Source organism: Ornithodoros turicata, unplaced genomic scaffold, assembly GCF_037126465.1.
Source record: "Ornithodoros turicata isolate Travis unplaced genomic scaffold, ASM3712646v1 ctg00000783.1, whole genome shotgun sequence".
Classification (NCBI taxonomy): Eukaryota; Metazoa; Arthropoda; class Arachnida; order Ixodida; family Argasidae; genus Ornithodoros; species Ornithodoros turicata.
Window position 1 is genome coordinate 104,051 of NW_026999401.1, and position 24,324 is coordinate 128,374.

Consider the following 24,324-nt stretch of genomic DNA (forward strand, 5'->3'; position numbering starts at 1 on the left):
AGGATGGGGGCGAGGGCGTGAGCACGTGCAGCAAGGGTGAGGAGGAGTGGAGCTCGTGCCTTTGTGTCGGCTTGGGAGCCACGACGGGTTGCTGCAGCTTCTCACGCGCATGGAGGATCCCCGGTGTCGGCACGCGCCCTTCGCGCCACCTCCTGCTCGGCGACGGTGTTTCGTCGTCTTTACTCAAAAAATACTCAAAAAGACAAGTTACGAGTTACTGAAAAAAGTAATTAAGTTACAGTTAGAAGCGAGTGTTTGAAAATGCATCTAATATTTCCTCCAGATACACAAAAAGTATCTAAGTGCACGTACTCAGATACTTCTACTTAGTTACTTAGCAACCCTGGAAGCAACCCTGACAAGTACATGGGTAACAACGCTGTTTAAGTTACATGGCACTGCATGCACATTCACAGAATGGTCAGTGGGGAGTCTATGGCAGTTCTCATGAACATTCTGCTTCATCTCAAGTGCCTTTAGATGCAAATGACATTCGACTCAAATGCAATACGTTTAATTCAGTATTTTACTGCCTCGTCTAGTCGACACTTAGTACTTCCAGGGGTACCTGGGGGTACACTTCAGATGCTGACACAATATTGCACAAAGCGAGGATGAGTTCGAGTAACGTTAGAATGAAAACACAAAATATTGAACGTCGTGCAAGCTTGTTCCGTGAACTGCTGTCCAATATAGTCAGAAACGCTACATGGGCACTGTTCAATGATCATGCGACAGGAATATTAGGAACAGGAAGCTTAATAAAAAAAAAAAAGAAAGGTTCTTCCAATGACATCAACACCAGAAGACATCTTGACGCAGAGCAGAGTCTCAGTACGCTCACGCAGATACGTATAATCCGTAAGTGTTCCACCCTTATTTAAGGTGCACTCTCAGGTGGCGCTGTAGATGATGCTTGCGTTTAAATGCACACCGACAGACGGAACACGGGTAGTTCCTCTGGCCCACGTGAACTGCTTCCAAATGTCTGTCCAGGGTGGCCTTCTGCGAAAATCTCATGTTGCACACTTGGCACACATAAGGCTTCTCTCCAGTGTGAATTCTCATGTGCATCTTCACATGAGCCATGTAATCGCTGGAGTAGGGACAGAAGCTGCACCGGTGCCTCTTTGGAGCTTCGCCAAGTACGGGGCTGCGGTCAGAGCAGGTCACACCTGCGGCAATAAGAACGAATACGATGAAGTACGGCGACCAATGCCCACATATGCACCCGATTCTTCCCCTAACGAATTTGAAAAACCATAAAACCCGAAAACGAGGATGTATCCATTGTATCTTGCGTCCGTCAGTCTCTTGTGAAACCCCTCATTGCAATTCAGTTTCAAGCTGGTGATGATGAATAGCTAGACCCTGAAGTTTTAGGGTTAAACACGATTTTTCCCCGAATTTGCACCCCGAATCGAGGTTCATAGGTTTAGGGTTAAACCCAATTTCTACCCGCAAAACTGCACCTCACGGCAATGACATACTAATTTTTCACAAAATACACGGTTGACCTCAACGTCGATACTCTGGATAGGCTGTACAATGAACGTTTGTTCGACAATAGAGCCCGATTTATCCCCAAATTCAGTCTGATGGTAGTTTTTCCGCCCGAATTTGCATGAATTTTCGACATCAAGTGATTGACCTGAATTTTACCCCCCGAATTTGGAAAAAAATAAAACCCGAAAACTTCAGGGTCTATGAATAGCTGTGCTTAAAATCCTGAAAGGGAGAGAGTGTGTGTGTGTGTGTGTGTGAGGGGGAGGCAGGAGTGGATCCGGGGGGGTGGCGGGGGGGTCCCCTGCCCCCCCCAGACATACCTCTACCCCCCATTCCGGCAGATTTTCCTGCCGCACACTCCGTTTTCCGCACACGCCGCACGGTGGCGTTCCTCTACAGCTTGCTAAGCTTCGCAACATGTACATCATAAATAAAGTTCTGGTGTGAAATGAAAGCGCAGCAGCTCACCGTCTTACATGGCGACCCCCCCCTTCTTCTCTCCTTTTTTTTGTGCCCCCCCCCCCCCCCCCCCCCCGAGGATCTTCCCTGGATCCACCCCTGGTGGGAGGAGGTCAAATTGTTGGGCTTTTCGGGCCTTTCTAGTAGGTGCTTTTCTTGTAACTGCAGCACCTTCCTTGTAGCACAGCCACATAACTTCTAAGGGGGCAGGTATACCGTAATTTCACGCATATAAGCCGCACCGCAGATAAGCCGCAGGACATGTTTTTAGGAACGTTTTGAAACTTTTCTGGCAGATAAGCCGCACTCGCAGATAAGGCGCGGGCAACACGAGACGACTGATTTGCGTGGCAAAGGAGACCATACAGGAGGCCATAAACCCTTACCCAGTGTTTCATGCTCCGGGGTCGGCATGGTGTACTATAACAAAGGGGGTCACAGTTCAAGTGTTCTACCAAGATCGGGTTGTGCCCTTGCTGCATGTTTTTCATGGTTCGACGGGACAGTGGCCTTCCGGAACACGTGAATCACTGTCACCACTTTCGTTAAAGCTGCTTGGGGGAAGACACTATGAAGGTCAGTCTACGCGAATGTGGATGCGACCATGCTAAGAAATTGCTCGTGCATTGGCAGGGCGGTGCTGTTACAGAGATACTGTTAGTCTTTCGATAAAACCGGCGTATGGGGAAAATACCAGGGAAAAATAGTCATCAGATAAGCCGCATCGGTAGATAAGCTGCAGAGCGCCTGTGAGAAAAAAAAATAGCGCATAAGCCGTGGCTAATACGGCTTATACGTGTAATAGGGTATACGGGTAACGCGGCTAATACGGGTAATCAAAAAAGCAACATGGGCTCTCTTCGATTATCATGTGACAGGAATATTAGGAACAGGAAGCTTAAAAAAAAAGGGTTCTTCCAATGACATCAACACCAGAAGACATTTGACACAGAGAAGAGTCTCACTACGCTCACGCAGACATAATCTGTAAGTGTTCCACCCTTATTTAAAGTGCACTCTCAGGTGACGCTGTAGATGATGCTTCTGTTGGAATGCACACCCACAGGCGGAGCACGTGAAGTTCCTCTGGCCCTCGTGAACTGCTTTCGAATGTCTGTCCAGGGTGGCCCTCTGCGAAAATCTCTTGAAGCACACTTTGCACAGATAAGGCCTTTCTCCAGTGTGAGTTCTCATGTGCTTCTCAAGATAAGACACGTAATCGCAGGAGTAGCGACAGAAACTGCACCGGAGCCTCTTTGGAGCTTTGCCAAGTACGGGGCTGTGCTCAGGGCGGTCCACACCTGCGACAGTGAGAAGGAATACGATGAAGTATAGCGACCGATATTCGTGTATTATGTCAACAAATACGAGTAGGGGGAAAAAAGGCAGGGACAACGCCACCTAGACAGTGCAAGCCTGCTTACTCATCGACGTGACGTAACAACTAAGAGTCAAAGGGAGGTAAGAGGGGGAGTTGGTGATAGTTCATGTCGCTACAATGCAGCACTGAGACGGGACGAAGGGTAACAGGGTATACGGGATCACCAACTCCCCCTCTTCCTCCCTTTGATCAACTCCTTGTTTTAACCGCCCTCCGTCCCGTCTCAGTGCTGCATTGTAGCGACATGAACTAAGGGTCAGCCAATCAGGATCGTGTTTTCAACGGCCCCAGCCAACCAACGAACCATGGAGATGAGCCGACGTCAGCCGCATGGGCAGCCACTGTCGTCTGCGAGTAATGAACGTCCCCACGTACTAAACGGGAAAACAAAATAATGCGCAAAGCGGTCCCTCATTTTTCTCGAGGCTGATTTTCTAGAAAGCATGTTTCATTTTTAGTCGATAAGTTCAAATTTGCGGAGTTGGCTGCAGTCACTTGCAAGCACTCGAATTCGCAGAATGGCGAATTGCGCTTGCGCTAGCAGACGAATTCCGACTATATGTGTCCACGAAGCGAATGAGGGAGAGAAGGCCTTCTGCGTCTGGGTGGCGTTGGCATGGGGCGACGGCGACGAACTGCGCAATCTCTGCTCCACATTCCCGTCCCTCTTCCGGGGGGTCAGAAAAAGAAAAGAAGGTACTGAGCTACAGCAAACATCAGACAAGTAACCGCAGCATCAGACAAAGGGTAGCTGGCCAAGGGAAACCACAAACAAACAAATAAATACGTTCCTTTTCTTCAGAGAGGAGAAAGCAGAAGTGCATTCTTGCGTCAGTCAGTTTCTTGTGAAACCCTTTACAGTCAACCCTCGATTTATGAACACCCTCGGTTCCCCGAAAAATCGTTCATAAATCGAGGGATTCATAAATCGAAAATTCAGTTAACTGAGTACTATCGAGCAAATGCAACAGTATTTCCGAGTTGGGATTGTGTTTATAATGCCATATATTTAGGGCCTGACTTTTTCGGGTTTTATTTTTGGCCAAATTCGGGGGGCAAAAATCGGGTGATATTTTTCATACGAAAATTCGGGTGTATTCGGGTTAAATCCCGTTACGGCATATTCTGTCGTCTGGAATTCGGGTGTATTCGGGTAATTTTTTTTGTTTAATAAAAATTTGTCTTAACATGGAACTAATGTTTAGGAATGTTATCAAACTTTATTTTAATGCACGCTTATGAGTTTGCCACGCGACCCGGATGTTTTCGGGTATTTTCGGGTTAAACCCGAATTTTACAGATTTCGTTCGGGGGGTAAATATCGGGCGGATACAGGTTTAACCCTAAAAAGTCAGGCCCTACATATATTGTGTAATTTTGCTTTTGACCATGCCTTTTGCTGTATCAATCTCACAAAGAACAGACGTTATCATATTCACACTCTGTTTACTATGCAATACTAAATTGTTTAATTTTGCTTTGGGCCATGCCTTCCGCTGTGTCAATCTTGGAAATAAGAATTGTCACCACATTCGCACTGGACTGGTCTCGGATTTCCTCGTGCTCGTGTTCATAAAACGAGGGAATTCATAAATCGAAGGTTCATAAATCGAGGGTTGACTGTATTGCATTTCAGTTTCAAGCTGGTGATGTTGAATAGCCGTGCTTAAAATCCTGAGAGTGTGTGTGTGTGTGTGTGTGTGTGTGTGTGTGTGAGGGAGGGAGGTCAAAGTTTTGGGCTGTTCGGGCCTTTTTTTGGCAGGTGCTTCTCTGGGGCTTCTCTTGAACTGTAGCACCTTCCTCGTAGCACAGCCACAAAACTTCGACGCATTAGGGGGGCATGTATACCCAACAAAAATTTCGCCTGGAATGCGCAGGAGTCAGGATTATACACGGCATATCAACCTCTTTCGTACAGAAATATCAACCCCGAGACCACACACCCTTGCGCACTCAAGCAACATTTCATGTAGTGGATAGCAGTTTTACTATTTCTCACTTATTCTTGCTACAATGTATGCTATTGTGACTATACGTGTGTATTTTTGTGTTTTAATTTTTTGCATTTGTGTCCAAGTTTAGTTTATGCAGTACTCGCATACGTCAGTTTGATTTAATGCATTATTTTATTTAGCATATGCGCTCAATAGTATCTGTCATTTGGACGTGCATTCTTAATTCTGGAGAGCGTTTATTTTTATGTTATACTGATTTTACAGCTTTTTGTCCGTGCCTCCACGGTGAAAATAAAATGAATTGAACATTCAGACTACCCACACCTCCGCACTGATAGGTCAGTCTGTCAGATAAGACCATGCAGAGAACTGAACATAGGAGTGAACAAGGTGAAAAAAACTGCAGCCCTTTGCACACTTTTTGTCTCTGCCTTCCTTTGACTGCTTTATCCACCTAGTCCTCCTATACATAATGAGTAGGGCCTGACTTTTTAGGGTTAAACCCGTATCCGCCCGATATTTACCCCCCAAACGAAATCTGTAAAATTCGGGTTTAACCCGAACCTACCCGAAAACATCCGGGTCGCGTGGCACACTCATAAGTGTGCATTAAGATAAAGTTTGATAACATCGCTAAACATTAGTTCCATGTTAAGACAAATTTTTATTAAACAAAAAAAAATCACCCGAATACACCCGAATTCCTGACGACAGGATATGCTGTCACGGGATTTAACCCGAATACACCCGAATTTTCGAATGAAAAATATCACCCGATATTTACCCCCCGAATTTGGCCAAAAATAAAACCTGAAAAAGTCAGGCCCTAATAATGAGCCATCATACCGTGCGGCAGTTATCTCCTTCAACGCAATAACAGTACACCCAATTACAAATTCATCTTATTTCATGCTCTACACATAACATGGGAAGTCTTCAAGCTGCTGAAGTCAGAGGCACAGTGGATCATTAGACCATGACACCAGCACTCGTCAAAATGAAGGACAACAAAAGCAGATTCTCATCCAAAAAAACAAAACAAAGCAAAAATCCACAAAAACTGCTCCTGCCAATTAAATTCCCGAGTCATCTTAATGGAATAAAGTTGTTCTTATGGCATCTTTTGTAACATATTCTTGGATCATGCATGTTGACAGTCTCATGCACAGCACAGTCTGGATTACACAGCTTTCGATAGCGTCACGTATCTAATCTGTGCATGAGCTTCTCTTTGCTGAAGGTCTGAAGCGACCTTGGAAAATACATGGGTAACGACATTGTTTGCGTTACATATTTCATTCCCTCAACAATGCATGCACATCCATAGCATGGACAGTGGTGTTCCATAGCAGTTCTCATGCATATTCTGCTTCATCTCATGCTATGCGTGCAGCCGAAGAGCTCCGGCTATTTTTTTTCCCTAATTTAAATGCAAATGACATTCAATTTGAATGCAATATTTTTAATTCAGTATTTTACTGCCTTGTTCACTCGAAGCTTAGTAGTTCCTGGGGTATCCAAACGTACATTTCAGATGTTGACACAATACTGCACAAAGCGGGAATGAGTTCGATTGAGCACATGCGACAGACAGTAATTAAAAAAAGGTGACACTAAATATTGAACATCGCACCGACCTGTTCCATAAACCACTGTTGAATATATAATCAGAAAAAGTGACATGGGCACTCTTCCATGATCATGCGACAGATCGTGCCCACGTGAAAGGGGTATACTAGGAACAGGAAGCTTAATCAGAAAAGTTGTTCAAATGACATCAATGCCAGAAGACGTCATGATCTGGGCCCGGAATTCTAGGCATTTGCTTAAAAATGCCTATAAACGCCTAAATGAGACATTTTCAGGGTTGCTCGCCTTTTTATCGGCTCTATCGAATGGTAGCCCTTTCTGAACATTTTTAAATGCCAAAACAGCCTTTCTTTAGAAGTTCAAGGGTGAGTGGGCACCTTTAAGGCTCATGCTGCATTCTGATTTTCGTTTCTGCGTGTTTGCACCTTTCGTTGCTGTTGTTTTTTCGTGTGGTCTTCTTCGGTATTTCGGTTTCCTAGATGAGGCTCATGTATATTTCATCTAAATATTTAGCCTCTCTTGGGACTTTCCAGAGCGATGAGGGCAGAAAACTAATAATAGCCATATTCTTAAACGATCCTCGACCCGACCTCCCACTCGAACCGCTCCTCGAGACACGTTTCCGTTCCATAAATCGATCCGAGCGGAAGAAGTCCCGCACGCTTTCCTCGGCCACCACGTGGTAGCGCCGGTGCTTCCTTGAAACCCAATGGTCCCTCAAGTGAAGGAGCTCTCGTTTACTACACTCACTGGAATGGAGGCGGGATGCCTAGTCGAGGACCGTTTGAGAATACGGTCGCCTCAGCATTCGTATAGAAATAGACAAAGCTTGTATGGTGCCTTTTTTTTTCCTGGGTGGACCATTCCTAAGCACCAACAACGTCAAAGCGTGTACTAGATTAACAGGCCTATTTTTGTATTTTATTTCGCTGTTTTGGGGGGCCTAATCGCCTGCCTATTTCCATCGCTTTTAGTGCCTGAATTTCCGGGCCCTAGTCACGATGCAGAGGAGAGCCTCAGTACACTCTCACGGCCTTAACACCTGTGACCTTAAATGTAACCCGTACGTGTTAACCCGTAAGTGCTAACCCGTAAGTGTTAACCCGTATGTGCTAACCCGTAAGTGCTAACCCGTAAGTGCTAACCCGTAAGTGCTAACCTGTAAGTGCTAACCCGTAAGTGCTAACCCGTAAGTGCTAACCCGTAAGTGCTAACCCGTAAGTGTTATCCCGTAAGTGTTAACCCGTAAGTGTTAACCCGTAAGTGTTAACCCGTAAGTGTTAACCCGTACGTGTTAACCCGTACGTGTTCCACCTCATTTAAGGTGCACCCTCTAGTGACGCTGTAGGTGATCCTTCCGTTGGAACGCACACCCACAGACGGAGCACGTGAAGTTCCTCTGGCCCTCATGCACTGCCTTGGAGTGTCTCTCCAGGGTGTCCTTGAACGAAAACGCGCACCCGCAGACAGAGCACGTGAAGTTCCTCTGGCCCTCGTGAATCGCTACCAAATGTTTGTCCAGGGAGACCTTTTGTGAAAATCCCTGCGAGCACACTGGGCACACGTAGGGCTTCTCCCCGGTGTGCGTTCTCTCGTGGGCCCTAGTGCGACCCTTGTAGTAACTGGAGTAGCCGCAGAAGCTACATTTGTGCCTCCTTGAAGGCTCCTCGGCTGCAGGAGCAGGACTGCGGGCACGGTGGCTCACATCTGTAAGAGGAAGGACAAATACGACTAAGTATGTCGACCAACATTCATTATGCCAATGAATACAAGTAGGGGCGACAAGGCAGGGGTGACAGCGATGAACTATGCGAAAAGAAAGAAGTAAAACAACCCAAGTATGTCGACCAACATCCTTTATGCCAATGAATACAAGTAGGGGCGACAAGGCAGGGGCGACAGTGATGAACTATGCGAAAAGAAAGAAGTAAAACACCCCAAGTATGTCAACCAAGATCCTTTATGCCTATGAATACAAGTAGGGGCAACAAGGCAGGGGCGACAGTGATGAACTATGCAAAAGGAAAGAAGCAAAAGAACCCAGGTCCGCTAAGTCGCATCGCATGAGCCGCGCTTGATAGCTGGAAAAACCTGGCAACCACGAATCAGGGCTGCAACGTTGGAACAACAGTGCAGCAACAATGCAGTCGCCCCAGGTGATGAAACTCCCCAGCCCAACCTTCATCATCAAATAAAGTCACTCTTGCTTCAAAGAGGTTGAGAAACCATGCACAGGTTCCACACGCAAAGTCTCACGTTCCTCTTTTGAACGCTTTTTTTTTAACTACTGGGCTTTCAAAACTGATTTTTTTTTTCAAACAGCCATCAAAGGTGATATTAAAAGACACAGACAAAAGCAGGGAAAGGCCCAAGTCTTTGACCACATGCAGTATACGCTATCTGAGGCAACTTGATTGTGTGACCAGGGATTTGCGCAGAATTTCATCTCGAAAATGGAGGAAAGAGGGTTCAATTTCTGTGCTTTTAATGCATTTTTGGGCTCTCCAGCACGTGCTTTATTTTCGTTAATTTTTTTCATGTGGTGAGTGTAGCAGACCCTGGGTTGTGCTAAGAGGTTGGGGGTGGCGCTGGAAAAGTTGCGGTACATGATCAGGGCCTTCATCCCTACTGTCCAGCCTTCCCAATGCAGCAGGATACCTTGAAGCAATAACAGTGCACCCATTTTGCAAGTTCACATTTTATGCTGCATTTCCATAGCATGTGTGGTTATTGAAACAGCAGAGTTGGAGGGACAAGAACACATTGCACCATGACATCAACACTCATCAAACAAACAGTGAAAGGAGCACCAAAACACGAATCAGAACTACGCTACAACTACAGAACTGTCACAACTATATCATGCTGAAAGTCCTTTAAAACAGCAGTAAAATAGTAAAATTGGAAACACTTGCTTTAGATAAATGTACTGATGTATCCCACGCATGCACATGTTTCTCAGAAAGCAATTCTGATAAACACTGTATACACTGTAACAATGTCATTCACGTCTCAACTATGGACACTTTGCACACATTTGCAGGGTCAAAAGAGACAGTTAGCATGCATTTGAGGTGTCACTTCTAATGCCTTTCAGTGTAAATGACATTCAACCTAAATGTCCTTTTTGTCCCTTTTCATTGTTTGCAATGCAATGTTTTACTAACTTGCTCACTCTACAGTTGGTAATCCTTGAGTTACCCTTCGAATGCAAGCACAATGTTACTAGAAGAGTGCACGAAAGAATGGACTACACTTTAGTACCAATGAGTAAAAAAAAGGATCTCATATCCCTGTTAAACACAACCAGTACGAAAGCGTAAAGGGAAGAAAAGTAAAAACTGGGGCACGTATTTTTACGCACTGTAAAATTTGTGGCACGTGCGTGGCACGTCAAGCACGATACAAAGAGAAAAAAATGTTCTAGCAAATAAGGGAGGCACGTAAATGTTGAGGCAAACAGGGACAAAAACATATACAGGGTGTTTCACCTATGGTGATTAAAAAATTCTAACTAGCCACGTACTCGCCGGACTTTCGGCGATGACCTTCTGGAAACTTTTGCCACTACTGAGGAAAGCTTTGGACAATTTTTAATTGTGGGAAATTTTTTTTTTCAACTGAACTTTGAAAATTGCCAAGGGAACCTCACTTCTTTTTTTACAGAAACATGAAGTCCTCCACGGATAACCACAGACCCAACCAAAACTACGTACAGTATCGCAACAAAAATAGTGTAAAAAATTAGTAAAAATTCGGCTTTAGCCAGATTGGCAGCAGCCAGTTAGAATTTTTTATCACCTTAGGTGAAACACCCTGTATGCATACAGTTACGAATTGCACAGTGAGGCAGGTACACTTCATATCAAACATGTGCACGTTGGTTTTCTGCTTACGCTTGCTAAGTAAATCAAAGCACACACTTAACATTTACACATTTAAGACATTCTTGCCATGAAAAAGACATGTGCATACTCATGAGCAAGCCTGACCTGGTGATGTTGCTCACACTAAATATGTAGGAATATGGATATTTGTGTGTTAAAGCATTTCTGAGCAATCCTTTCAAAGCGACTGTCCTTTTCAGCGAAGTCTCTCACATACTTGTAAAACACATTCGTCATTAGTTCTGCATCTGTATATGGAGCACTTATTTTCCTTGTCCTCCCAGAAATGCTTTTTTCCTGAACTCATATTACACACATCTGATTCTTGTATGAAGATTGCCCTAGGGTAATTTAACTTTCCTTTTCGTTATCATTGGAAAAGTTGTCAAATACTGCCAAACAAGCAGTGCTGCCTTCCTAGCTTCTGTCCCGTGAAGCTTTGCCAGGCACAGCTTGGGACAAAAGTTTACGGAACACTGGGGTGCCCCATTTCTCCATTGGGGTGACACACTAGCTGGAAACACATACAAGGGGATGGATAGAATAGCCGATCACCCGTTTCTTCGATATCTTCTTTCTTTATTCGATCTCTTCCTAATAGCTAGCATAGGGCCACTTCGATGACGAGATACGCCAGTACCGTGTTCCGTAAACTTTTGTCCCGAGCTGTACACTTAAGATGCAAATGGAGATGTAATGGATGTAATAGAGAGCACATTATAGTCTTTTTTGAGCGCTTACAAACAAAGAAATTCGCAACTCTGTCAACTGGAGTACCAATTCAAGAGGACGTGTAGGTGCAGACGACAGTCAATGCCTCCCAAATTTAATCACAAAAGTTGCTCCAAGGACAACAATGTAAAGGACATACTGGTACAAACAGCAGTATGAACGGCTGAGAAATAGTGGAAAAGTTTGCCCTCAGGACATCAACAAAGGGCATGTGGATGCAGACGACAGCCTCAACAACTTCCCACATGTTGCGCTAATTTATTCAACTTGTGCGACGTACGCATCGGAGTCGTGACATACGGGAACTGACATATGGGAACAGACATACGGGAACAGACATACGGGAACAAACATACGGGAACAAACATACGGGAACAGACATATGGGAACAGACATATGGGAACAGATATACGAGAAATAACATACAGGAACTGACATATGGGAGCAGATATACGAGAAGTAACATACGGGAACTGACATATGGGAACAGACTTATGGGAACCGTCGTACTCGATCGATTCCAGTGTCCTGCATCGAGGAGAGTGTCACTAGGAGTCGACTCTTGAGCACCTTCAGTGTTGACTCTCAAGTTGCGAGAGTCCAAAAAACAAACACACAACTGCAGACTTCCAACCCTAACCGCGGTACCTTATCTGAGGTGCATCCCTTTGTGGTGCTGCAGCTGATCTTCCCGTACCAGTGCGTTCCCGCACACTGAGTAGGTGCGATTCCTCTGGCATTGACGAACTCTTCTTAAATGCCTGTACAAGTTGCTCTGTTCCGAAAATCCCCTGAAGCACGCTTGGCACACGTATGGCCTCTCCCCGGTGTGAATCCTCTCGTGCTTCTTAACGTTGGGCTTGTGGTAACTCGAGTAACTGCAGAAGCGACACCGGTGAGTCTCTTTCCTCTGTCGCTTTCCTGGAGACTTCTCTGCGGCGAATGCGGGGCCGCAATGGGAGCCGTTGACACCTGTAAGACGCAGAAACGACGCCATTAACGTGGTTCCCACTGAATTTTTGGAACAAAAATTCGAGGGTTCTACAAGGACCCTTTGAGATTCAGACATCATTTTTTGTCTGGGATGTAAAACACAGGCTTCAATATTATACAGAAATATATTTATAGGCTACATGTATCACATGAGAGAATACATGGGGACTGTATACAGTATCAGTTCACAGATGAGACTGACAACTACTGAATTTTTAAAGATCGTAGTACAGAAAGAAAAATTTATTAATAGAATAGAGGGTGCCACTCATTTCGTGCAGCTGATTCCTACTGCAATAAAGAGTGGTTTCGAAGTTACAGTTCTGACTCCGGAAAAGCATAATTTGCACAAGCAGCTCCATGAGAACAACAAAAAGATACAAAATCGAGGGTTTTCGAGGACTTTAAAAAAAATTCCAGGTTTTCCAGACCTCGAAAAAGGCATTTTCAAATTCCAGGGTATTCAAGGGTTTCAAGTACCAGCGGGAATCATGCACTGAGTAGTAAGTACGGGTAAGGGCACGAAAAATAGGAAGAAGCTACAGCAGATATCAGACAAGTAGCTGTAACATGAGACAAGGGGGTTGCTAGCCAAGGCAGATAAAATAAACAGATAATATGAAGGACAGTGTCCGAGGACGAGAGCCGCCGATGTTTCGAACAGGGACTGTTCACTGTCACTGTTTGAAATAACGGTGGCTCTCGTCCTGAGGTTCTTCCTTACCGGTTTGCTGCATTTCTATCCGTCTACACAAGCAGACAAACGTTTCTTTTCTTGAGAAAGAAGAAAGCATTAGTGCAGGAATCATTACGTCCGCATTTGTGAATGTACCCACTGTAACTTGCATCCAGCAGTTTCTTTTGAAACCCCTTATTTATTTATATATATATATATATATATATACATATATATATAGATAGGGTGAGGTAAAAGGATTATCAAACGGCCACGAAGTTTTACAGAAGTTCAAAAAAAGACGCGGAAACAGATTTTAGGGAAGTTAAAAACACTAGTTTATTACATGGGGAGACGTTAAAAAGTAAAATGGGCAAGGGGTCTACGTTTCGACAGTGGCACTGTCTGACGTCTTTTGTCCTGACGAAGACAGTGCCACTGTCGAAACGTCGACCCCTTGCCCATTTTACTTTTTAACGTCTCCCCATGTAGTAAACTAGTGTTTTTAACTTCCCTAAAATCTATATATATATATATATATATATATATATATATTATAGATATGTCGTCATTATTATATTATATATCTTTATTTATTTATTATCTACCTTTTTCGCATCCATCTCTACTAAGCTATCCATACACATATATAATATTATATATATTATCTATATAATACAACTTCAAACTGCTGATGATAAATATGTGCACTTAAAATCATGAAAACGTGTGTGGGGATTTCAAACTTCTTAACATGCGGCACATGCTTCAAACAATACATGGTGCTTCAAAACAATAACGCTGCACTCAATTGCAAATTCATCTTATTTCATGCTGTACACATAACATGGGAGGTCTTCAAGCTGGCGAGGTCAGAGACACAAGATATAATCTGATCACGACATCAGCAGTTATCGAAAGGAAGGACAACAAAGGCAAATCCTCAGCCAAAAGAAGAAGAAAAATCGTAAGCTTCACAACAATTGCACGTGGCAATTCAACTCCCAAATCATGTTCATGAAATAAAGTTGTTGTTTCAAACTTCATCTTTTCAAGCATATCGTTCTGGGGTAATGTACGGTCTTTAGACAGTCAAGTTTCATGCACAGCGTAGTCCGACGTATGCAGCTTTGGATAATGATACACATCTAATGTGTGAATGAGTTTTCTCTGCTTGAGGGCTGAAGCAATCTTGACAAATACATGGGTGACAACACTATTCATATTACACATTTCATACATACTACATATTTTACCCCTGGACACTACATGCCCTGCAGCACTTAGCAGTTCTCATGCACATTCTGCTCCATCACAAGTGTCCTTAAATGCAAATCACATTAATTTCAATGCAATTTTGTACTGGCTTGTTCACTTGAAACTAAGTACTTCCTGAGGTACCCTGGAGGTACACTTCAGATGCAAACAAAATGATTACACTGAGAATGGACGAAAGATGCATTGCAACCTCCTCTTGTACACCTGACGGGTCACAGGGACGTTCACATTCCTGCTGAACAGCATGGGGAAGCGTACATGACAAGCAGAGATGTAACAAAGAACTTGCAAAATATCACTGCAAAATATTTTCAAAACTATTCGCAAAATATTGCACATTGCACAAAATACAGCAGAAGCGTTCCGTGAACAGCTGTCGAATATAATTAGAAAAGTTTTCCCGCAGCTGCCAACACAAGGATATCTTGATGCAGATGACAATCTGAATCCCTGAGATGCCTGCCACATGGGCACTCGTCAATGATCATCGAATTCAATGATAATAGAACATCATGTAGCGCCATCAAGTGTGTAATTTGTCAACCTGTGAGGAAGCACTGGATCTAATCCACTTTGAGAAGTTGACACATCTTGCGCTTGGTGGTACTACATGCATGCTCAATCAGCATTGGCCTCAATCATCATAGTAGTGTGTCCATGTGACAGGGGTATTAGGCATTGAGACCGTCATCTGCAACAAGATGTCTTCTGGCATTGATGTCAAAGGAACAACTTTCCTGATTAAACTTCTTGTTCCTAGTACCCCTGTCACATAATCAGTCTTCAATGATGATTGAAACGAATGGACAGTGAACGTAGAGCCATCAAATGTGTGATGTTTCAACTTCTCAAACACTATTAGGCCCAATGCTCCCCAACAAGCTGAGACATCACACGCTTGGTGGAGCTACATGCATGATCATTGGCTTCAATGATGATTGAGACCTGATAGGGCTATTACGCACTCAAGACTGTCGTCTGCACGAATATGTTCTCTTGCGTTAACGGCCTCGCTAAAACTTCTCTGATTACATTTCACAGTTGCACATGTAACACGTCTGCCTTATACGCAGACGTGTCAACCTGTACGGCAGCTTGAGGAGCGCAGCTTGATTTGCTCCCCTCCGTCACACGGAAACGCGGAGCGGCAGTGCAGCCATCATGGAGCTCGTCAGGTGGAGCCGTCGTCAGTTGTGCCTAGTCTCTGAACGTGTTCAAACGTGTCTCCTGCATTCTCAGCGCGTTTCGAGAGCAGCCGAGTTTGTGTCTCGTGTCATCAACGTTCTCCAATGGATCCCGGACCCTCTAGTATTTAAAGTAGATATAGAAATATAAGGCGCCTAAGGGATGCCATTAGAAGGAACACGAACGTCTAAAGCTAATGCGTTGTCGTCGCATTAATTACGTTAATAGCCCTCACATTTTTCTTGCATACTTGTCTTTGTCAGTGTCCCAGCTTTTTGTCCTGCGCTCCCTCACTTTTCTGAGTGAAATAAAATGAATTGAATTGAACTGAGTCTTTTGGGCTGTGCCACAAGTAGCAGTGATCGAATCTGTCCACGTTGGGAAACTAACCGCCGCTGATGACCTGCGTTTCCACTGGTGTGAGAACCCAACGACTCAGCCTTTCCCAGAATCAATTTATTCGGTGCAGTATCTGTCAAAACCCCGGAAGCGGAAACAGGTGCGAGCGGAAGCGTGCATCCCCGCAAAGCAGGCGAGGATTTGGAGCGTTAAGCAGAGTCCCCCTGCGGGGTTAAACAGAGCCACTCCCTTTGGAGTACAACGGTCGCCACTTAACGACCCCCAACGCTACAAGACGTCTCGATGCAGACGAGAGCCTCGGCACACTTGCACGGACTTAATCCCTAATCCGACTTAATCCCCAAGCGTTGCAGCCTTATTTGAAGTGCACTCGCAGGTGACGCTGTAGATGATCCTTCCGCTGAAACGCGCACCCGCAGACGGAGCACAAGTAGTTTCTCTGGCCCTCGTGAACCGCTTTCGAGTGTCTGTGGAGGGCGTCGTTTTGCGAAAATGCCCTGAAGCACACGTGACACACGTAGGGCCTCTCCCCCGTGTGGGTTCTCTCGTGGGTCTTGAGGCGAGCCTTGTAATAACTGGAGTAGCCGCAGAAGCCACACCAGTGCCTCTTCGGAGCTGCGGCGAGCGCGGGGCTGCTGCTGCTGCGGTCAGAGCGGTTGATATCTGCGAGAGGAAGAACAAGTACGACTGAGTATACCGACCAATATCCGTTAACGCCAGCACACACGGGTATGTACCGTAATTTCACGCATATAAGCCGCACCGCAGATAAGCCGCAGGACGCGTTTTTTGGGACGGTTTGAAAATTTTCTGGCAGATAAGCCGCACCCGCAGATAAGCCGCGGGCAGTACGAGACGACTGATTTGTACGACAAAGGAGACTATAGAGAAGGCCGTAAACCCTGTGGTCCATACTCCGGGATCGGCACAGTGTACAACAGAGGAGGTCAGTTCTGGAGTTCTACCAAGATCGGATTGTGCCCTTGTCGGTGTTTTTCGTGGACTGATGGGTCAGTGATCTTCCAGAAGACGTGAATCACTGTCACCACTTTCCTTAAAGCTGCTTGGGGGAATGCACCAGGAAGATCAATCTACTCGAATGTGGACCCGTCCCTGTTACGCACTGTTCGTGCATCGGCAGGGCAGTGCTCTTCCAGAGACACTGTCGGCCATTTCGTTAAAATCGGCGTATGGGGAAAATACCAGGAAAAAATAGTCATCAGATAAGCCGCACCGGTGGATAAGCCGCAGGGCGCCCGTGAGAAAGTAAAATCGCGCATAAGCCGCGGCTAATACGCGTGAAAATACGGTATGTGCGACGCTGTAGCAGACGACGCTTCACCAAATAAGGAAACCAGTTAGCGGGTTGCACCGCGATGACGTGAAAGAGACTCTGGCGGCTAGTTGCCGGCATTGCCACCCCCGCGCGCACATTCGCGATTTTCAAAATTGAATTCCGCGATACGATACTCTGTCGAGTAGATAACTTCACACGGTGCATTTCAGCAGTCAGGTTAACGGCTTGGTATGTAAATGTGGTCGTGACTGAAGATCTTTTCTGTGTGCGCCTTTAAAGTAGCACTGAAGTCATTTTTAACACCGTTTTCTTGTATAAAACTGCTAAGCAGGTCAGTAAGATGCTCCATAAGGATTAATTCACCCCATAGTCATAATTATCTCAGAAACCGAATTTAAACTATGCCGCAAAAAGCCGCTGTGCAAAATGGCGGTGGAGAGCAGTACCACCCTGTGACCTGCCTGGGACCTCTAGCGGACGCTACAGAGGCCACGCTCGTTGATTGGTCCAGAGAAATGTGTGCTATTCAGCTGTCGTCTGCGTCGTCTGTTCAGTGTTCTGAAAAAGCGTTGCTATTGGCTCTGCCATGATTCGGCCGCTCCTTCTATCCCCAATTCTCGAGACACACACTTTCATCAGACGTCTTAATCTGAAATTTTTTCCGAATGACCCTCTGCACTCCTATAAAGAGGTAGTAAAATGCAAAAACAACTTGCTCTCAAATGAAAGTGCGTGTATCCATTATTATAACGCAAGTAAAATTAGTTCACACAACGCTACCGCTCCGAAGAAAAACACAATTAAAACAGCGCCATCTTTGGTGGCAACGAATGGGATCCCAAGAAGGCAAAGATTGGCAGCGTCCAATGAGACAGCAGGGAGAAGCGCGCGCGCATAATTGTCATGGCCGTGCGGATTCGGAACGGGTCCGATCGTAGCGTTTTCCGTATATCGCGGCATGATGCACACTGCTGCATTCTTCAATGACGATTCACTGAATAGTAGCCCGCAACAATTCCCCTGAACGTTCGACTGACATCATTTATATTCACGTCCTTCGGACAGCAGCGCCAGTCTGCTTCGCAACGTGCACTATGTTTTTCACCGGGACTGCACCATAGCGTGGCACGTATGTGCACGTGCGGCATGAACTAAAAAAACACTGATGCACGAGCGGAAATGACGTTCACTGCTGAGCGCCAAAGCAAGAAAGAGTCCAGTGTAATGTCCATTGTAGCTCTGTAATGGCAGTCAAAGTTTTGAATTACGATAACAAGGTCGAAATTAACGTAGTGTGCAACATAATTTGAAGTGAACTTGTGTTTGCATTTTAGTGCTCCTTTAAGTAGTAAGTACAGGCAGGGGCAAGAAACAGACAAAGAGGCTACAGCAGACAAGTGGCCGCAGCGTCAGACAAAGGCAAACCAAACAACCGTTCCTTCTCTACAGAGAGAAGAAAGCAGAGGTGCAGGAATCATTGTGTCGAGAGACAACTGTCAGACAAGGTAAAGCACACAAGTGAACAAACGTGTGAACAAGGTGAACTACAACCCTTTGCACACTTTTGTCTCTGCCCTCCTTCGACTACATTATCTAGCTAATCATCCTTCAAGATACCCAGCCTTCATATACCATGTGACACAATGCTGCTTCAAAGCAATAACACTGCACTCGATTGCAAAATTCATCTTATTTCACGCTGTACACATAATATGGGAGGTCTTCAAGCTGGTGAGGTCAAGAGACAGAAGGGATAACAGAACCTCGGTATGCAATAAGGGGATAAGTCGACTTATCCCCTCTTTACTAGTTTTGCGGCAATGACATCTACAAACCGAAGCAAATTTAGGACCGTATTGCAATTTATTGGCCCGCTACAGGAGGGTAAGAAACGGGAAATGCATGTATGTCAATGACCAGGCCACTTTTTCTCGGTTTGGGATTTTATGCCCTTATTGCATACAGGGGTTTAATTGGCGTCAAAATGAGGCACAACAAAAGACAGATTCTCAGCCAACAGAAAACAAACATAATAAGCTTCACAACAATTGCTCCTGACAATGAGACTGCCCAGTTATATCTTCGTAAAATAAGGTTGTTGTTGTTGTCATTGCATCTTTTGAAGCATATCTATCTTGGATCACGTATGTTCTTTAGAAAGTCAGTTTCATGCACAGCACAAGTTGTAGTATGTATGCAGCTTTGTATCGTATAGTTAGAGCCTGACTTTTTCGGGTTTTATTTTTGGCCAAATTCGGGGGGTAAATATCGGGCGGATACGGGTTTAACCCTAAAAAGTCAGGCCCTACGTATAGTATGTATAGTATGCATAGGGCCTGACTTTTTCGGGTTTTATTTTCGGCCAAATTCGGGGGGTAAATATCAGGTGATATTTTTGATTTGAAAATCCGGGTGTATTCGGGTTAAATCCCGTTATGGCATATTCTGTCGTCAGGAATTCGGGTGTATTCGGGTGATTTTTTTAAACAAAAATTTGTCTTAACATGGAACTAATGTTTTGCAATGTTATCAAACTTTATTTGAATGCACGCTTATGAGTGTGCCACGCGACCCGGATGTTTTCGGGTACATTCGGGTTAAACCCGAACTTTACAGATTTCGTTTGGGGGGTAAATATCGGGCGGATACGGGTTTAACCCTAAAAAGTCAGGCCCTAAGTATGCAGCGTATAGTATGCAGTTTTGAATAATGATACACATGTAATGTGGGCATGAGTTTTTCTCTTCTTAAGATCTGAGGCAATGTTGACAAATACATGGAAAACAACAAAGTTCATGTTAAATATTTCACCCCTGAACACTGTATGCACATCCACAGTAGTTCTCATGCACATTCTGCTTCATCTCAAGTGCCTTTGAATGCAAATGACATTCAACTTGAACACAATGCTTTGATTCAGTACCTTTACTGGCTCATTCACTTGAAACTTAGCACTTGCTGAGGCACCCTGGAGGTATACTTTAGACGCAAATGCCACATTACACTTAGAGCCGACGAAAAAATGCATTGCCATGTCCTGTTCTGTACCTGATTGGCCACAGGAATGTTCACATTCCTGCTAAACAGTACTGGTAAGCTCACGTGAGAAGCAGAAAAGTAAGAAACATCGGACATTGCAAAAATTGCAGCGGATGTATCTCACGCTCGACTGTCAAGTGTAAACAGAGAGGATCTCCTGGGGCCATCAACGCAAGAGGTCACACTGATGCAGACGACAGTCTGAATCCCTGATACTCCTGTTACACGAGCAGCCTTCAATGATGATTGACGAGGGCCGTGGAACATGCACGTGGCGCCACCAAGCGTCTAACGTGTCAGCCTCACAGAGAGCACTGGATCTAATACTCTTACGGGAAGTGAAAACGTCACGTGCTTGGTGGCGCTGCATGCATGCTCAATGATGATTGGTTTCAATGATGATTGAAGACAGCCCATGTGGCAGGGGTATTAGGAACAGCAAGTTTGGTGACAAAAGTTCTAACGACGGGGTATCCGCACCAGCAACTTTTTTGGGCGAGATCTCGGCGGATGCACAGGGCGACAGAAGCGGCGTCATAGTTTCTTGGGCGCACGCGAGCAACGTCACATCTTCCCATGCACTCGTCTGCCACCGAGAGATTCTGTGCGCGCCCCACAGAACTTCTCCGACGAGAAACTGCGTCTGCTAGCTGCGCTGCGTTCAGCGTCGTCCTCCGTCGCGTTTTTGAACAACTCCTCCACCGTCACTTCAGACGTTGTTCGGATGCGCTCGGTATTTCTTCCGCGACATCTCGTTGGCGCGCGCTTTCCTCCTCGCTCTCCCTTGCCGACATCTCGCCGGACAAAGTCGCTCACGCGGATATACCTGGTCGGGAACGGCAAGTTTGACGAGAAAGGTCCTTCCAAGACGACACCGATGCCGGGAGACACCTCGTTGCCGAAGAGTGCATCCTTGCACTTCCTCAGACCCTAAAAATCCCCAAAATGTTCCACCTTATTTCTAGTGCACCAGCTCCGGTGGCGCAGCGGTAACTCGTGCGCTTGGAGACTGGGAGGTCCGTGGTTCGAATCTGCGGGCCGGCTGTGCCGTCTGGGGTTTTTCCTGGGTTTCCCTCAGATGTGTAATAGGCGTATGCCGGCACAGTTCCCTTGAAGTCGGCCCATGGACGCAGCTATCCTCCCCCCGAGCGGATTCCGCTCGGTCTTCCACTTCACCCTTTCCTCTCCTCCTCTCCACCACCTTTCCCTTCCCGAGAAACATGCCGCCTAATCAGGCAGGCAGACCTCTCGGGTTCCTCCCAACGACACTCCTCCTCCTCCTCCTACTCCGTTATTTCTAGTGCCATCTCTTGTGATTGCGTAGCTGATCTCCCCGTCTAAACGAGAGCCCACAGATGGAGCAGACGTAGGCCCGCTGGCACTCGTGGTGGGACCTGAAGTGGCCGTCCAGGCTACACTTTTGCGAAAAGCCCTTGGAGCACACTCGGCACACGTAAGGCTTCTCTCCCGTGTGGGTCCTCTCGTGCCTCCTAACATTGGCTGCGTGGTCGCGGGAGTAATCGCAGTAGCGACACCGGTGCCTCCCTGTCCTGTGTTGCTCTCTCGCAGACAAGTCCGTGGCAAGCCGACGTGGGCCGACGTGGGAGACGTCAGCACCTGTCAGACGAAGAACCAACACCAGTGAGTAGTAAGCACGGGCTAAGTAAGGCAATGAGCTACGGCAGACATCAAGGCAAGTAACCGCAGCACTGACGAGCGGCAGCAAATGTGTTTCTTTTCACGACTTAAAAACCCGAGACTAGGGGACAAAAAACGACAATATAGACAAGGACCTTGTCTGTGTTGTCGTTTTTTGTCCCCTAGTCCCGGGTTTTAAAGTTATGGTTCTATAATATATATATATTATATTCTATATATATATTACCAGCTCGCTGCCTCTGCTACCTCTCTATCCTCTCGTTATGTTTCTTTTCTTCAGGGGGAAGGAAGCCGAGATGCACAAATCGTTACATTCACAAGTGATCAAGTAGCCCCCTAAGCTTCTTTGGTCACTCGTCAATGCGTCCACTGCATCTCGCAATGTGTCTCGCATCCAGCAGGTTCTCCCGGATCCCTTATTCTAGCAGAACAACACTCACTCCCGCCGAGTCTAGTGTTTCATCCAACAATGTGGAAACCGATACACAGAGAATGTTACTGGGCCTTTGTTGGCCTTTCTCGCAGTCTTTTATTCTTTTTTTTTTTGCGGGGGGGGGGGGGAGATCGTGAAACCTCGGAGGAGTCGAGGGAGCTCAAAGAAATTCCTGCGCATGAAATTAGCAGAAGTCGGGATATGTGGACACACCAGCCCACTCCACCACACTGGTAATTTTAGGCATCACGTCATGAGAGAAATCTCAGGCCAGGTCAGGCACGGAAGCGGAGAACAAGTGAACACAGTGCTACCCATGGTGTGCAGGCAGCGAAAAGACGCGGACAGAAGAACATGTACACACCGTGAATTCATATGAACTACCCCGCCTTCGTACGCTTGCAAAGTTGCAGTGCCCTTTGTAGCAAAGCAGCAAAGTACCCTTTGTACATTTCTGCCGCTGCACTCCTTTGACTCCATTCTCCAGCTAACCCTCCAACAAGGTACCCAGCCTACGCAACATGTGGTATTATGCTGGTTCAAAGCAATAACACTATACACTCATTTTGAAGTTCACTTCGTTTGAAGTTGTACGCATAATGTGGGAGGCATTCAAGCCGCTGAGGCAGAGGCACAAGAGTCCACTGGACCATGACATCAGCACTCATCAAAACAAGGAACGAGGGCAGATCCACACCCAAAAAAACAAACAAACAAACAAAACTGATAAGCTTCACAACAACTGCGTCGTTCAAAGCACATCATTCTTTGACCATGCAAGTCCCTTCGAAAGCCAGTCCCATGCACAGCACAGTCTGGATTATGCAGCTTTGGATAATGTTACACTGGCGTCCTCTGTGGCAAGTGCAGTGCCGTGGTCAGAGCGGTTCATACCTGCAAGAAGAGCGAATATTATTATTATTATTATTATTATGGACCCATGTCCGCATATTATGCCAATGAATTCGAGCAGGGTAAAACAAGGCAGGGGCGACAGTGATGAACTATGCGGTTACACATCATGCATTCTCTGTTCCTGTGTAATTCTCCTGTTCCTTACCTGCTACACATACACATACATACACAAGAAAATAAATAAATAAATAAATAAACAAACCAGGTGATGTAAGTGACATCATGTGGGCGGTGCATCAAGATGAGAAAGACTGAGACACGCAGTGGTGTATCCAGATCCCCCCTACACCACCGTAACACCCCCAAATGTTCAGTGACACTCCCCTAACTTTTTCACCAGTGTACCCCCTACAGGGGCCACCCTTGCGATTTCAGCTTTAGACACACGTCGGTAGTGACATGTTAAGCTGTAATGACGTAACTTATAATAATGACCCCCCCCCCCCCCATTTTTTCCAACACCCCTCCGTGCTTGGGATTCTGGATAAACCACTGGAGAGCAAGCTTATAAGATTTGGGACTTGGGAACAACTGCGTGCATATTTAAACTCGTCGAGAAACTGGGTGCAACCCACTAAATGTATGTCTCCGTTTCATACGTTGCGGTCCGTGGATTCAACCTGCAAAGATCTATGCATCTGTTTTTGAGCACTTCTTTCAACTGTTGAGTTTTCAGAACTGCAAATCTTTTCAAGCCACCCTCACCGAAAGACACGGACACAATCGGGGGCACATCCACGTAGTTGGACAGCACGCTGTTTACGCAACCTAAGGTCATTTGAAACAGTCTGCAATCACGGACTTGTGCATAATTTCACCTCTGAATTTTTTTTTTTGGGGGGGGGGGGGGGGAGGTGCGTTGAGCCAATTCAAACTGAAAGCCTTAAAAGGTACCGGGGCTTTATTGGCCTTTCTGACACGTACTTTTGTGTGTGTCTGTGTGTCTGTGTGTGTGATAAAGGTTAGAGACCAACATCAC

General features: G+C 45.7%; 2 protein-coding genes across 2 annotated transcripts; both read right to left on the bottom strand.

The window, feature by feature from the left end:
- Window positions 1–23: 23 nt before the first annotated feature.
- Window positions 24–9,574, bottom strand: LOC135374846 (zinc finger protein 260-like). The gene is given in 5 exon segments (XM_064607773.1): window positions 24–1,175; window positions 3,030–3,266; window positions 3,643–3,694; window positions 8,222–8,598; window positions 9,550–9,574. Coding segments are annotated over 5 exon segments (990 nt in total). The 3' UTR covers window positions 24–876.
- A 2,585-nt stretch (window positions 9,575–12,159) lies between these two features.
- On the bottom strand, window positions 12,160–24,123 carry LOC135374847 (zinc finger protein 596-like). The gene is made up of 6 exons (XM_064607774.1): window positions 24,051–24,123; window positions 21,705–21,955; window positions 21,127–21,268; window positions 16,416–16,665; window positions 12,984–13,066; window positions 12,160–12,482 (listed from the first exon to the last, which is right to left on the bottom strand). Exons 1-6 carry the CDS (start codon window positions 24,121–24,123, stop codon window positions 12,160–12,162), a joined length of 1,122 nt encoding a protein of 373 aa, XP_064463844.1.
- Between the last annotated feature and the right edge of the window lie 201 nt (window positions 24,124–24,324).